General features: G+C 41.1%; 2 protein-coding genes across 2 annotated transcripts; one reads left to right on the top strand and one right to left on the bottom strand.

Moving 5' to 3' along the window:
* Positions 1-1972: 1972 nt before the first annotated feature.
* Positions 1973-7663, bottom strand: ifrd1 (interferon-related developmental regulator 1). The gene is made up of 11 exons (XM_010903608.2): positions 7445-7663; positions 5531-5635; positions 5266-5347; positions 4868-4992; positions 4567-4724; positions 4437-4487; positions 4147-4325; positions 3950-4058; positions 3632-3766; positions 2790-3014; positions 1973-2471 (listed from the first exon to the last, which is right to left on the bottom strand). Exons 1-11 carry the CDS (start codon positions 7473-7475, stop codon positions 2385-2387), a joined length of 1287 nt encoding a protein of 428 aa, XP_010901910.1. The 5' UTR covers positions 7476-7663; the 3' UTR covers positions 1973-2384.
* Positions 7664-9741: 2078 nt separating this feature from the next.
* Positions 9742-15601, top strand: LOC105029994. The gene is made up of 7 exons (XM_010903609.5): positions 9742-9856; positions 10575-10912; positions 11041-11145; positions 11423-11484; positions 11757-11906; positions 13553-13666; positions 13822-15601. Exons 2-7 carry the CDS (start codon positions 10579-10581, stop codon positions 13858-13860), a joined length of 804 nt encoding a protein of 267 aa, XP_010901911.3. The 5' UTR covers positions 9742-9856; positions 10575-10578; the 3' UTR covers positions 13861-15601.
* The last annotated feature ends 1127 nt before the right edge of the window (positions 15602-16728 follow it).

The following is a 16728-nucleotide window of genomic DNA, read 5'->3' on the forward strand; positions in this document are numbered from 1 at the left end:
CACCTCTGCTACATACTCACCTACTTGTCCACCACCTCTTACACATACTCACCTACTCATCCACCACCTGCTACATACTCACCTACTTGTCCACCACCTCTTACACATACTCACCTACTTGTCCACCACCTCTTACACATACTCACCTACTTGTCCACCACCTCTTACACATACTCACCTACTTGTCCACCACCTCTTACACATACTCACCTACTCATCCACCACCTGCTACATACTCACCTACTTGTCCACCACCTCTTACACATACTCACCTACTTGTCCACCACCTCTTACACATACTCACCTACTTGTCCACCACCTCTTACACATACTCACCTACTTGTCCACCACCTCTTACACATACTCACCTACTTGTCCACCACCTCTTACACATACTCACCTACTTGTCCACCACCTCTTACACATACTCACCTACTTGTCCACCACCTCTTACACATACTCACCTACTCGTCCACCACCTCTGCTACATACTCACCTACTCGTCCACCACCTCTGCTACATACTCTTCTCCTCTGCCTTAGACATTTGCCACCTGTGCACTCTGAATGGAGTTATATTCTGAACAAATGGTTTGATCACATCATTAGAAACAAGTGTGAACTATTTTGAGTCAGTGTGTAAACGATGACTGTTGTAGTAGTGTTTACCATTTTGTAACGAGTGCTTTCATTCACAGCTTTCATTCAATTCAGAAAAACTGTAAAGGGGGACGAAAGGCTAACTTGTTGTGGGGTGACTGTGATGTCATGGAAAAATGTGGGCAGGCTGGTCATGGGACCCCTGGGGAGCTATCTGGGACAGGGCCCTCAGCTTGTACTACCCACTGATGCCACGAAGGGCAGAATGACATGTCAGTGCTCTAGTGGAATGCTGATCCTCAGTCTCTTCATCGATCCATCACAACCCATTTCTCTGACAGATCGCAGTATGCCGACACATGACAGCGCCGGTGTAGGTGCTTTGCCACAGCCAGTGGAGGGACTCATACGGGAATTCACACATTTGAGGATGAGTGGAAACAGCTGTGGGACAGCCATTAGCAGGCAGCCATCAACCCCATTAACACTTCCTGGTTTAGTGGTCTTCACATCAAAGTGCCTAATAAAATGGCAGCAGTCGGAGTCCAGATCTCTACGATTTAGCAAAATATGACGCATCGTTAGAATCACAAAGGTCAATCATCAGGGCCATAAATGGCAATTGTACAAGTGTTGAAGGAATTTTCCAAAGCACATTTTTGGGACCAATTTACAAAGCAAAGCAGTGACAATTCTTATCTTACTAGACTATGCGCCATGACGTCAAGAATGGCTGCTTATTGACAGGTCATCCTATTCTACTCTCCAAGAGTGAAGTGCAGCCTGTAACATAAGATCATTTGTCTGTTCCGGTCTCAACTGACTACAGGTCAAGGCTAGACTCAAATTCAATGCTTCAGTGGATTCATGAAAATCGCTACAAGTTACCCATAGTTCAGACCTTCACTTTAGATGCATATCCTGTGCTGCACTGTATAAGACAAACAATGCATCCCCAGTACACACAGACAGAAGTGCCAAGAAATGCCCCTAGAGGGCAGCAGATAGCCTGGGGGAGAAGCACATTAGGCCAGTAACAGTCTCCAATGGAAATCTGAGCTGATACTAAAATCAATCTGCCATTGTGCCTGTGAGCAGGGCCCCTAACCCCAAATTATCCCTTTAAGTCCATCTGGATGAGACCAAAATAATGTAAAGGATCAATTTTACAGCCATATGAATTAACTGCAACATTCTCTGAAAAACATGTCAGAATGTCAAGGCAGTTTCCAAGGCAACTGTAAAATAGCTCTTCCTCAAGTGGAGAAGACAGATTGCAGTCAAAATTGAGAAAACATATGAAATGAACCAATGTCCGTTTGGCTGGGTCCCTATTGGACTGCTATACTGCTTTTGTGAGGACACACATCAGCTTTCATTTTCACACGTTCACTTTATTTGGGGTTCTCACTTCAATAGACCAAACAAAATACAAGACAAATTGCCAGGGTTTAGGAAAAAAGGTGGTGGTGGGGGGGGTTATAGGCTGTCAACTAAATAGTGCAACTTAAATATACATACAATGTTAACGGAACATTTACAGCAGTAACTAAGCACACCTTTCAAATGACAGTATTCACTAATGGATTGGGGCACAGAATGGACTCATGCACTGGCCACCTGTGTGGAGAACAGGATGTCATTTGAAAAGCTTTTGGTCTATAAGTTACATGATTATAAATATGTACAAATACATACCACGTCAACTGGTTAAATTAATGTGTAACAAAACAATGGTCAAACCGTCTAAAAAAGAAAAGGGAAGGATGGACCCATTGGATTACATCAGAACTCCCCGACATCAACCCTCTTGTCTCTGAACTTGCTCCTGGCCTTTGTCCGCGCCTTGAATGCAGCAGCGTTGTAGAGATGCTGGAATAGAAAACACAAAAAGATATCAATCTTTCCTCTTTCAATAGGTCCTCGTGAATGTCATGCCAATAATCCAACTGGCCGCGAAATGAATAACCAACTGGAGTATTAAAAGGGACTCTGCAGTGTTTTGGACCGTTTCAGACACTAGTTTTGACAGGAATTCTCAGGAGGCGTGTCCACTGTGAACTACATTGGTACGGTCAAACTGTCATCCATTTCGCATGCGGTCAGCATTTACGGTCTAATGTCACAAATTGTATACGATGTCAACTGGCTGTTCAAGGAAGAGACTTGCGTTCTAATAAGGAAACATACCCTTTCAAAGCGGGAGACCTTCATGGACTTCAGTGTGGTCGAGTCAACGAGCATGGGTGGTCCCAGTTCAAACACGTCACGTATGAACTCATTGGCCTGCAGGTGGTAGTTCATGCCAGAGCCCACAAACTCCCTGAAGGCGTCATAGGTCCTCTTCCTCACCCAGCTGTCGATGGTCATACGCTCTGTGCTGAAGCGGATTGTCTCACTCTGGAATTCCCCCTCCTATATCATGCACAGGTAAACAGTTTTATGCCCCACAACACAATAAAATGCCAAGGGTGTACACCATACAATTATCACAAAAGATATTTCCCATCATGACTGATTCATTTGTTCGTTTAGGATTAGTTCCGGTAATTCTGTAATTAAAAAATCTGTATCACAACTCACAAAAAAATATTTTTTACTTGTTCTGCGGTCCGTAAAGCACCTTCCAATCCTGATTAAATTAATCAACTGGAATAAAATGGAGTATGACCAGTTTTGCACAACCAGTGAGGTGTAGGTGATGTTGCCAGTAAAGAACAACCGCTCTAAAGCAAACATCTCACACAACAAATGAGTCACAAGTTAAAAGAAAATCCCTGAACTTCCTGTAATTCTGACTGCACTCACACCACAATGCGAAATACCAACTCCACACACAACAAAATCTCCAAACTGCTCCCTGGAACTCCCAATCCACACACAAATATCCCCACACACACAAATTACCAAAAAGAACAAAGAGGTAAATGTTGTTGATTAATAAGTGGTAGATAATGTCTTTAGGGCAGATACTGGCAATCAGTTGCAGACTGGCGAAAACAAAGACAGTAAATAGTGTTCTGCTGACTCACCTCCACAGCCTTGAGTACATCCCTGAAAACAGACCTCTGCTTCCTCTTGTCTGTCTTGGCACGGTGCTTGTTGCAGTCGGTGGCCAGAGAGTTCAGCTTGTCACACAGAGGCTCCCAGTCCTCATACTCAAACTCCTGAGTGGGGGGGGGGGGGGGGGGGGGGTTAGTCCACTAATTTAGTTAAGGTTCAGGTTGTTCCATCAATTCACTGAGTAAAATAACAGTTAAACTCCAACAATAATTCACTGCTCAGAGAAGAAGCAACCCTGGTTTAGAAGCGGATTGGATGGTTTTCGTGGCCGACCAGTGTCCACTTACAGGGTCCGTGTCCCGGGCCAGCTCAAACAGCAGAGCGATGGTCTCACCCGCCGCGATCCTCATGTGAACGTTATCGTTCTCCAACAAACGGGGTAGCTTGGGCAGGTGCCTGAAAGACAAACGCACGTTTAGGTAAAAACTAGTACGTGTTCCTCCTCGTGATGGTAGTCGACCCGGGCAAGACAGAGACAACCTACTTGTGTGTGATAGCTTTGACCTGGCTGCTGGTACAGATGGTGAGCAGCAGGGCCCAGGAGAGGAGGGCATTGGTGTGGAGCAGGGTGGTCTGGGGGTTCAGAGAGGGCCGACTCCCGTCCTCCCTCACATAGGACCGTGTGAACAGGCTCTCAAAGCACTCCATGGTGGCATATACGTCCTGGAAACACAGCAGACAGGAAGTGGTATAAGTTTGTCTTACCACAGAGTGAGGTTCTGAAATGATTATACAGACTGCATAACATCCAGAAATTACCAGGATGCCACATACCAGGATGTCATCTTCTGCCACAAGAGTACACAGGCCCAAACTAGTCGCACACTAAAAAGGAAACAAGTGCTCAGTGAGTTGGTCCAAAGCAGTAAAATCATAACGATAGGGTCCGGAGTCAGATACTCACGGCTTGTCTAGCTTGGATGTTGGCCGATCCGTCCAGCAGGATGTTCTTGAAGACGGGTTTGAGTGTCTTGAACACCTCCTCGCTCTCAATGCCCGAGCCCAGCTGAATACAAAGGAGACAAGCCAGGGACGCCGCCGCGTGCTGTTCCTCACCTTTACCTGAGGGCAAGGGAAGGGTTACAGTAACCGCCGAACATTCGAATACCACAGTGGCCTGACCGTCCGCTCATATTCACCGAGACTGAAGGGAGATGAGTAGACCGTGATTTCGGGGAAGGACCAGGAGTAGCGGTTCTAATCACCTTTCTTGAGACAGCGCTCAATGCTGTCCGCGATGGTCGTCCTCCGGTCCGAAATGAACTCGTACAGGATCCTGGTTGCCATGGCGGCCTTCAGTCCATCCAGGGCTCCCTGTCTGGTCTTGGCACTGTGGGGGGGGGGGGGGGGTCAAGGAATAGCGTGATTCAGTGACATGTGACGTTAACGCAATCTGATTCCAAATCCTTATCAGCAGGAATATGCAACTAGCCAGAATGACACCTGGTTGGCACAGAATGATTGCTTGTCATTGCATAACATTTGAGGTTCCTTTGACTCAGTCCTACGCCTATGACATTAACAGGTCTCACTTCCTGGACGTGACACAGGAGAAACCTCTAAGGCCCGTCGTCCATGTGGGTGTGGGGGATTTAAGACTTGCCTCTTATCCAATGTGCTGTCAATGTAAACCTTCAGCTTGTACTGGAAGTCCTCCTGGGCTGCCTCCTCAACAACCTCCCCTCCTACACGGAGAGACCAATACAGACTTTGTACTATGCCTTCCCTGTTGTAAGGCTGTAAAAGTTTGACCACTGACGACAGCGGCATAAATCAGCTCCAAGGCTGTATGGCATTTATCACGATCTGACAGGTCAATTGTGCTGTGCGTTCCCCACGGGTGTCGACCGCCGCCTTACTGCACACACCTTCGTCGGCCACACTGAGGGCGTCGCTGAAGCTGCTACAGAGGCTGAGGCCATCGATGGAGGCGTCCTCGTCGCTGAAAGGCTGCACAGCCACATTCTGCCCCCCTGAAACACACAAAAACTACATTTAAGAATATGATAGAGTATCACGGTGACATTTATTCAGCGCTACAATCAGTGTCGTTTCGCCAGAAAGTAGTTATTGAAACCGTAACGTTCAGAGTTAGGGTATTACAGTGGGTAGGCAGGACTTGTATTCAGTCAACTGCTGTTTTAGTGGCACATTTCTCATTTTAGGCAGTAGCCAACATGTATTTGGTAGATTGGTCTGATAGAATGTGTTTGTCTCGAAGCAGTGGTCAGAAAGGTTCTGAATCCAAATGATTAATGCTAAGTTAACTTCAATCATTTGGATTAATTTATAATGGCTTTATAATTTATAATTGCTAACCCAAATCTAATTAAAAGCTGGAAATGAATGTTAGTTGTTAGCATTGCCCAACGACAATAGGTGTGAAATGACAAGGAAGGTTAGAAACGACAAGGAATCCATGCTTTTGATTTGGAAGGTCTAGTGGCATCAAACAATTGGATTTAACTTTTTTGGACACAGTTGAACCACTACAGATACAAGAGCAGAGAGACTGGCGCTTTTGAGGTTGGTTCAGTTTTAGATAAATTCTCTCTTTTTTTATAGGTTTCTATAGTCAAATAATAAATATGATTTAGGGGGTTGGTTGTGTGTTTTTGTACTTATATAATGCAGAACTATTGATCGCGCTATTAGACACCTGTAGTTCTACAATTTATAAAAAATATTTGGTAAGGTATTTTGTACACTTCCATGTATATAAACGTCATGCAAACATGCTTGATTGACAACAAACCAGCCGATATTCTGAGAAATGTACTTATTGTTCCCTCCCCTTAAAACCAAGGGCAGCCTGCTCCTAGTTTTTTGCTGACTGAAAAATACAGCACAACATATTGTTGCTCCAGGGTGGTTGCTGGCCAGGCAGTGACAGAATCTAAACCCAGCTGGTGTAGCTGATTATTAAAAGACTAAGTCTTGGGAAGGAGGGCCGAACACGTACTCTGCTTTCTCTGCCAATAATCATAATCACGTGGCGGTCCATTGCATTGCTTCTTTACCCGCTACAGTACCGAACAGCTGATGTCTATATAAAAAAAAAAAGTTGTCGACACCACCCATGTAGCTAGCTCATTGCCCACCACCGTCGTGTTTTAGCATACCTGTCCAGCGGTAATGTGAACAGCTAAGTGATTAGTTAGCATGGTTATACTTTTAATCAGAAATATCTCTTAAAGCAGTACGACCGCAAATTGTTATATGGGTAGTCAAACTTAATGTAGTATTATACTTCCAAACATCATGGGCTGTCCGACCTAAGACAACCTGACAAGGCTTTGGCCAATGAAAACGAGCTTGCCATAAAGTATCAACAATGTCAATTAGCCAGTCAGCTGTTTTAACATTGGTTTGATAGCGAACTAGCTAGTTTAGTTAATAATTACATCCGTTTGAGACGTAATATAGGCTATATCGTTCGCAGCAAATGCACTGGCGGTATGGCGCCTTAAAGTAATCGTCCTACACTACATATAAATCGGGGAATAAAAAGTGACGTTGTCGTATATTTAAACAGGTTTAAAAATAATGCCAGAGGTCTTTGTTTGTATGAAAGGTCCGTGGATAAAGCAATCGAATTGGTTTTGGTCTGATGTCAACCCCAATATAGGCCTTGACGCCACAATACATTTTTGTAGTCTTTTCGACATTACTCGTCTTTGAATAGAACTCGCACGAATCATGCATAAAACTACAACTCCTACAATCCATAAAGCTCAAACCACGAGAGAGGGCCAAAAACCGGTCTGTGGCGCCTTGCTTACCCCTGGAACTTCTCTTTTTGGTCCTTGGCATGTTCGTGCATATAAATAAGAAAATGAGCAGAAATCAGCCAATACACGACCAGTTTTTATTAAACTGTCTCATGAATTGACAATCTTCCCGTGGTACGGTAGTGAGAAAAGAATTAAAAGCGGTCCTGGAGAAAATCTGTGTGCGAAAGCGATACATTTTCCCTCTAAAACAACTAAAGGGCTGTGTAATGGCGCAAGGTAGTAAGTATTTATATGACGGACATGTCACATGACAAAACGGGGGTATCCCTCGTCCCGGCCGACCAATCATGTTGCTGAAAACAAGTGCATGACGTGCTAAGTTTGGCATTGGTCATATCAGAGACCCTAGAGAGAGAAGATTTCAAAATCAGAGACATTGCGCCATATATCTTTTATATTATCAGTAGGTCTGCTGATAATTTCAATCTCCTCGTTGAATCTCACTGGAATTGGTTTGATGTTGGTGGAAAAAAACGAGTGACAAGCCAGTACATCATAGCTGGTGCGGAGAAAATAAGGAGAGTTATAATCATGTAATAAATACGTTTCTTATTTACCAAAATACGCATATTGTAGCGGTAGCCATTAATGCCCGTACGCTAATGCAATTCCAGAAAAGCTCAAAATTAATATAGCACCCCTACACTCATGACATGCTTCAATTCTTCTAAAGTATAATTGTCGTGAAATAAATTGATTAAAACAGCAGATGTTTTAAATATATAGGAAGAAAAACAGTTGATGCTGTTAATCCAAAGCCCTGTTTTAGATAATTGATTACATTCGATATATTTGGTAGAATACATTTTTTGTTACAATATTATTTCACTTGAGCCTAAGTGTCTGGCTGATGATTTTCCTTTCAATTTTAAGTTTACACAAGGTAGGGACCATTGTGAGGACTGACCTATGGCCTCCCATATATGCAACTGATTGGTATTGGCATGAACAGCTTGTTATTATAAAAACTTATGTGACATTTCAGTAGTTGTTCCTCCACAAGGAACACCATCCTCTTTTAAACTAAGTGGAGAACCTTCAGGCAGGAAGCCATTGGCTGAAATCAATCAATTACTGGCTTGCTGGCAGTCAGCCCATAATGGAACATGCCACTTTATTTCACAAACTGATACAGATTATGTTGACAAATAAAGATCAACAAACTGCTCTGAAATAACATTCAATATTCCTACAGCATTTAAATTGAAAACTGCATTTACACAAGTCCCCATTAAAGCTACCCCTTCCCATTTCTTTTCCACTTGACCACATTTCTAGAAAGAACATTGTAAGTAATTGTCTGCTGTCTTAATTTCCATAAAACAATGCTTTCATCCAGGGACCTCCAATCAGCCAGTGAGACAATAGCTTCTTAACGGTTCTCTTTATTCTGGTTCACCTTTATCAGTACAACTCAGTGACACCTCCAGCCCAGTCCGTCTTTGTGCTTCTTGCTTTGTGCTCACTGCACATCTTCCATAATTGCTAAAGGGACACCAACCTCTGCCCCTCTGGTATTCTTTTTGTTGAAGTCTCAGCCCATGAACGCGAGACTTACTCCCATTTCTAACACCAGTCGGAAGATCACATTTATGAAACAGATAGAGATCATTAACACTGGGTATCTTCACTTGTGCCAGTTACCTTTGTCATCATTTGCTGAGCGTAACTCTTCCTGCTAGGGTACTATTTTGCTTCTTCTTGTACAGGTTCAACCACATGATAACGTCATCAGCAGAAGGATGATGTGGCCTGAAACCCCCCTGTTACAGCAGTATGCTGTAGTCACAAGTGTATTAGTCACCAATACTGTGTGTGGTGACTGAGGTTTTATTTACCAAAATGTAAACATGATTAAACACATGTCCAAGAAAAATGTTTTCGTTGTTTAAACTGTTTCATTTTTGTTTTCATTTTAAACATTGATTCAAGGGTACCTGATTTGAGGTCACAGTCGCACAAGCCTGTGAATTACAATCTTCAGCATGGGTGACAATACAAGTAGTTAGCCAGTGTGATTCAGTGTAGTGGGTGCCTTCTAGAACTTACATTGGTTATTTCTTTAGGGAATATAGTGGTATTGTTAATTTTGGGTGAATGGGGTGGAGGGGGTGGATAAATAGATAAAATAGCTGTGTCATTGTTTTGTTTCTTTAAATTCGTCTGCTTTTCATGTTGGTGTGTCATCATGATTAAGTTTTCCAGTTTCAAAGCAACCGCAAAGGCTGCTTTCGATTTAACAGCAATATTCTGACGTCTACACGGAAGATAAGTGTGTACATAGCTGCAAGGTGCGGCTTACTTTCAGAGCCTGGCGGACATCTAGAGCGCAGGGCAGAAGTAGTAAGCTGATTTACAGAATAGCTGAAGCTGTGGCGCCCGGCACAGACGTACTTTTATGTAAGTAGACCTAACTTTTCATTTTAATTTAACACGCATGCGGACTTAATAACTATGTTAAAACTTTGACTCAAACTTTGTTGTTAATACAACTGCCCAATCCTAGTTATCAAGTTTGGTTTAATATTTTTTTCCACTGTCTGATGTCGTTAGTCAAACATTTATGAAGTTCAAACGTGGTTTGTTATCGAGGTTAAAAACTCATTCAGGCTTACGGTATTTCTTTTAGAATGAAAACACTGGTCATTCTTTTTTTACATATATCATTATTACTTAATGTATTTTGTCTGTACTCCAATTAGTGCTTTATAGGCTAGGCACATGACCTGGGAATCAATTGATGTAGGACTAAAATGAATGATCTTCAAATAAGTAAAAATCTCTGTTTCAACTGAATTTTATAATTTCATTGTCACAGGAAAAAAGCAACCCTTGGCATGTCTTCAATGTGAATATTAATGTACTTCAAACGTCGTTTTTGTTGCCTAATTTACAAATATGAATGTTCTTTTGGTGCTCTTTTCATTGCATTTCATCAGGAATTTACTGTTCACATTCATTCATGCTTTTACGTTTAATCACGTCCATGTCTTTAGACCTGAATCTGTTTTTAAAACCTCAAAATAAAAGCTACAAATTAGTATTGTCTGATTTGTTGCAGCAATACACTTTATGTAGTATTACACATGTCGCGATTTGTGTGTTTGCATGTTTCCAGAGAGATGTCTAACACCAATGCCAGTGATATTGCTAATAGCAATTCAAATGCTAATGGGAGTGCCAGCAGTGGGATTTCAGCGGATATGAATGATATGGAGGACACTGAAGAATTCAGGATGCTCAGGGTGTTTAACCAGAGAAGGAGACCCCAAAGCACAAACATCCACGTAGATGAACCAGCAATTGGCACAGAAACAGTAGAAGGCCCTGCAAACACAAACAAAAAGAAGAAGAGTAAAAAACTGATGTGCTTGTTTAGTTGTATCCAACCTCACACAGACACAGATAAACAATCCAGACCAACATCAACAGAGAACTTCAGATGTATGAGAAGCGGTGAGTTTGAGTCAGGGGTAGGAGAGAAATGATTATTCTACGGCATGTGTTCATACAATAATATCAATTGGTTTGCTGTCATGCCAAGCATACTAAAGTTTGTCTCTGCCTGTCTGTTTGTAATTCAGGGTCAGTGGAAGAAGATGAGCTGAAGAAGGTAGCCGACCACTTGACTCAGATTGTTGATTCAGTGAGCTTTAGTTGTGGGGACCTGGAAACTGACGGAGAGGAAGGTAAGAGGCAGTGTTCTATCAATTAGGCACCACAGAAACCCAACTGAATATGTGAGGGACTATTAACCTGTCAGCTAACATTTGTTGGTTAATTTTGCAAAGAATTTGACTTATGTCCCCCAGTTACGATTGCTTTGTTATTACAAGAAATTCCCATATTTTTCCTGATATTCATACTGAAGTCTCCTGGAATTAGGATGATGTGTTCTTCTTTTTTTGTGTTGGACCTTGTTTCACCTTTGACCTTTAAATCCATACCCTGTTCTCTCTCTTACAGATGCTGTAGAGAGAGTGGTGGGGTTGCTGTTGAGAGAAACCGGAGACAAACTCAATGATGAGGTAAAGTATGGCAGGAAATATCCATTGGTGTAAGATGTTACGGCATTATTGTGAACTTCTACATCTATCCACTTGGTGTCCCCCCTACACCCATATATTAGCCATCTGAATGACCTAGTTTATTACAGACTAAAGCCCTTTCCCAAACCATGTAGAAGCAGGAAGAGATGCTAAGGTTTTTTATTATTTCAGGAAAGAGCATAAAATGGCATTGACCTTAAAAATACTTGTTGGGAATAGTGCATAAACAAACGGTGTCCTGTTGCTTTCAGGTTCTGAAGGACAGTTCTCAGTTCTCAGAGCTGTTTGGCTCCTACAGCTTCTATGAGAAGACCATCTCTACCTTCCTCGGGAGACTGGGCCTGACCTCTGACCCCACCACTCAACAGTCATCCAAGACCCAGATCGCCCTGACCTGTGAGGTAAGCATGACTGAATAACTGTGTGTTACATATTTAAATCCTGCAAACCTGCTGAAGAACATCTATTGAAAGTAATAAAACAATTATCCAGGTACGGGCTAAAACAGTGCTAAAGAATTTAGGTGGTACACAGCTAACTAGCACCTTCAGGTGCATTTATAACATCAGTGGCTATGTGCATTGAAATTCATTTTCAATGACAAGCCATCTGGGCAGCGAGAAGCTGGGCTGTGCACTCCTAATGTGGGAAGCAGTGAACATTTACGAAATGCATCATGATTATGGAAATCAACAGTTTCAAACGCTCTGCGATAACCAGTCACAGAGGCTGCTGTCAGTGTTTTGCTGGAATGTCTTCCTTGTTGTGAACCCAGTGGTGGATCTCAAATCATCCTCCACCATGAGTCGCCCAGCAAAGTTTATCCACTCAGTCATACCACTATGAAAACACATCCAACAATGTATTTAAGACAATTATTGTATGACATTATCCTTTTCATATACAGTTAGGTCTGGAAATAATTGGACACTGACACAGGTTTTGTTATTTTGTCTGTTTACCAAAATATATTCAAGTTACAGTTAACGCTTAAAGTGCAGTTTCTCAGCTTTAATTGGAGGATATTCACATCCAATGTGGAGGAAGGGTTTAGGGATGACAGCTCTTTAATATGTAGCCCCCTCTTTTTCAAGGGACCAAAATTAATTGGACAGTTGACTCAAAAGCTGTTTCATGGACTAGTGTAGGCTATTCCATCGTAATCAGTTAAGCAGGTAAAAGGTCTGGAATTGATTTCAGGTGTGGCATTCGCATTTGGAAGCTGTTGCTGTGAACCCACAACATGCTGTCAAAGGAGCTCTCAATGCAAATGAAACAGGCCATCCATAAGCTGCAAAAACAAAATCCATCAGAGAGATAGCAGGAACGTTAGGGGTGGCCAAAACAACAGTTTGGAACATTCTGCGAAAAAAAGAACACACTGGTGAGCTGTACTACACAAAAAGTGTTGTTTAATTTCAAATCCATTGTGGTGGCATACAGAGCCAAAATTATGAAAATTGGGTCAGTGTCCAAATATTTCCAGACCTAACTGTACATGGATGTGCACTACAGGAAAAAATAGACACTATTTCATGTAGTTGCCGGGACAGAGTCGTGAACCTGCCACGGTTCAACCCGGAGACGGACGCCTTTATTCCATTTGGAGGAAGAGAATAATGGCTTTACAATGGTGGTTACAATAAATAAGTGGGGAGACATTTGCCTTCTGTCAACTGAAGCCTATAACAAATGTATAACTAATTACATGTTCTGCTTATAAATGCCAATTTTAGTCATTTAGAAAAAAGATGTAGTCTATTATTTACCTCTGAATGAAGTCATGAAATTATTATGGATTATATAAAACACTGTTTAATAACCTGGTAATCCCTTCATATTGATATGGATGAAGTGAATGTAGCCAATTGCATTTTTGAGCCAGCGTGCCCTCAAGCATTCTCTGTCTGAGCATGTGAGGTGTATTGTGATAGAATGCATGCACCTTTAGAGTACCTAATGTGTAATAATTAGCATGTATGTGAGGAATGCCCAGTGGTGCATGTCATCCACTTTGTGTCAAGTCTCCCCCTTTTGGCCCCACCAGGCGACCAGTCGCCTGTCAGTGGTTGACAACCAACCTATGAACCGGATGCTGGGCTTCGGAGCAAAATACCTACAGGAACACTTCTCTTCCTGGGCCAAAGAGCATGGTGGATACGTACGTGCAATGGGTCAAATACATTATATCATGTACACTAGGTTGTTCATGGTGAAACTCTAGGTTGTTCACTCATTTTTTATTCCAATGTATATACTATCTTAAATAGCAGGTATTTTGTGATCTTTTTTGTAATTATTTCTTTCTCTGCACAGGTAAACGCTTTTGCTAATGAGGATGAGGATGTCAACTGAGCCTGGAGAGGCTTCCCCCTCATATATCACAATTTATTGCTTCCCTGTTTTCCACTATTTTTCTAAAAAGTGCTAATTGGTGTTATTGATCTAGAAGCATTTGGTCGGCCTGGCGATTCTCTGTAGAGCTTTATGAAATGGTTATAACCAAGATGGGAAATGGGCAAGTGTAGTTTGTATGAAGGGTGACTAACTGTTGTCATTCTATTATCCTCTCTCTAGTCCTATCCTCTAAGAAACTCAGGTTGTAATCTAGGGCTATTATTGCATACCTAGTTTCATGTAGATTTTTGCACAAAGATTCAATTGCATAGAAATGTACATGATTGTTGCAGAGACATTGGATATCAGCGAAACTGTTCACCTCATGCCCCATTCTTTATATTATTAATTGCATTTTAATATTTATAGTATTACATGTACAATAATTACGTTAATAGTAATATATATGAAAGTACAGTATGTGAATATTTTTGGTTAAAAAAACGTTCAGGGTATTTGAAAAGCAAAAATGGATTCTGGACTTGCCTTTTTTATAGACTGTAGTTCCAGAGCTTTGCATATGATGGCGGTAGAGCCTAAGATACTCACTTGTGGTGGCTGATGTGCTTGTCTTGGAAAAACAGTGCTTCTGTTTTCTCACTCAGAGTTTGAGGAAAATATATTATTAGATATTTTCGTTGAGATTAATTTATAGGCTGGGCCAGACCTTGCATGGGCTTACTTTAAAATAGATGTTTTTCCTGCAATAGAAAGACAATCGGTTAGCCTTAAAGAACCAAGGGACTACATTATAATCCCTAAATGCCAGTTTCCATTAATTTCAGGACTGGCTGCCATTGATATTTCACTCACTTATACCCATTATTATAATAGTTCTGCCCACTAGACATCTGAAATGATTCATAATCATGAAACCAACTTTCAAATGTGCAGAGTACTTCAAGTTCGGTTGACTTAAAAAAGAAATAATAATATCTATACTTGTTTAATTATAATATAAAAATGTTCTCTCTCTGCCTTTTCATGGAGGGAAAGGATCCATAGACTTGGGAGAAGTTTGAAATGCTACTATCTGTCTCCTATGCTGTTTAGGCTATCAGCACTAAACAAACCAACTTTGGTTGCTTGTATAAAGTTAACCCATTAACAATAATTTCCATGTTTAAGCCATGCCTACCTCATTCTGTCTGATTTGTAGCATATCAACTATAGCTATAAATTATGAATTAATTTCCATAAGTGGCATGTTAACCCACTTTACACTGTTCTCAAACCAGATTTGCTATTCATTTTTATGGGAGGTTCAGAGAGCTTAAACAGAATATCACATTTTGGTATGATTTTGATCGTAATGTTTTGGAAAAAGAAAAGTGATTGCTTTTAGGGGGTGATGGGAAATTTTTACATTTTTCTCCGGAATCTTGTTTCTTTTGCTTCAGTTTTTTGTGTTTAAAAAAAAAAATGTGTAAATGTATTTCACCTTTAACCTGGTATGTTATTTCAGAACAAGTTCGTATTTACAATGACAACCTGACCGAAGGCATAAAGACAACAACTAAAACACAAAAATTCACAAATGACACTGAACAAAAATATTGTGAAATATGTATTGTTTTTCCAATGTTTTATTTGAAATAAAAGATCCCAGAATTATTACATGAGCACAAAAAGCTCTAACTAATGTAAACAAATATCCCTATGAACTACAATTAAAAAAAAATATATATATATGCATATATACACAGTGGATATAAAAAGTCTACACACCGCTGTTAAAATGTCAGATTTCTGTGATGTGAAAGAATGAGACAAAGATAAATCATGTCGGAACTTTTTCCACTTTTAATGTGACCTATAATGTGAACAATTCAATTGAAAAACAAACTTAAATCTTCGAGGGGGAAAAATTTAAAATAAAAACCTTACAATAACCTGGTTGCATAAATGTGCATACCATCTTATAACTGGGGATGTGGCTGTGTTCGGAATTAACCAATCACATTTAAACTCATGTTAAATAGAAGTCTTTACATACCTGCCATGATTGAAAGTGATTCTGATTAACCACAAATAAAGTTCAGCTGTTCAGATTGTCCTGACATTTTCTATGTTGCATCTCAGAGCAAAAGCCATGGTCCGCAGAGAGATTCCAAAGCATCAGGAGGGATCTCATTGTTGAAAGATATCAGTCAGGAGAAGGGTACAAAATAATTTCCAAAGCATTAGATATACCATGGAACACAGTGAAGACAGTCATCATCAAGTGGAGAAAATATGGCACCACAGAGACATTACCAAGAACCGGACGTGCCTCCTAAATTAATGAAAAGACGAGAAGAAAACTGGTCAGGGAGGCTTCCAAGAGGCAACATCAAAGGAACTGCAGGAATTTCTGGCAAATACTGGCTGTGTGCTACATGTGACAATAATCTCCCATATTCTTCATATGAATGGGGTAGAGTGGCAAGACGGAAGCCTTTTCTTACAAAGAACATCCAAGCCCGGCTGAAGTTTGCAAAAACACATCAAGTCCCCCAAAAAATGTGTTATGGTCTGATGAAACCAAGATTTAACTTTTTGGCCATAATTCCAAAAGGTAGGTTTGGCACAAAAACAACACTGCACATCACCCAAAGAACACCATACCCACAGTGAAGCATGGTGGTGGGAGCATCATGCTTTGGGGATGTTTTTCTTCAGCTGGAACCGGGGCATTAGTCAGGGTTGAGGGAATTATGAATAGTTCCAAATACCAGGCAATTTTGGCACAAAACCTTAAGGCGTCCGTAAGAAAGATGAAGAGGAAATTCACCTTTCAGCATGACAACGACCCAAACATCCAAATCCACAAAAGCATGACTTCAC

Source organism: Esox lucius, chromosome 23 (genome assembly GCF_011004845.1).
Source record: "Esox lucius isolate fEsoLuc1 chromosome 23, fEsoLuc1.pri, whole genome shotgun sequence".
Lineage (NCBI taxonomy): Eukaryota > Metazoa > Chordata > Actinopteri > Esociformes > Esocidae > Esox > Esox lucius.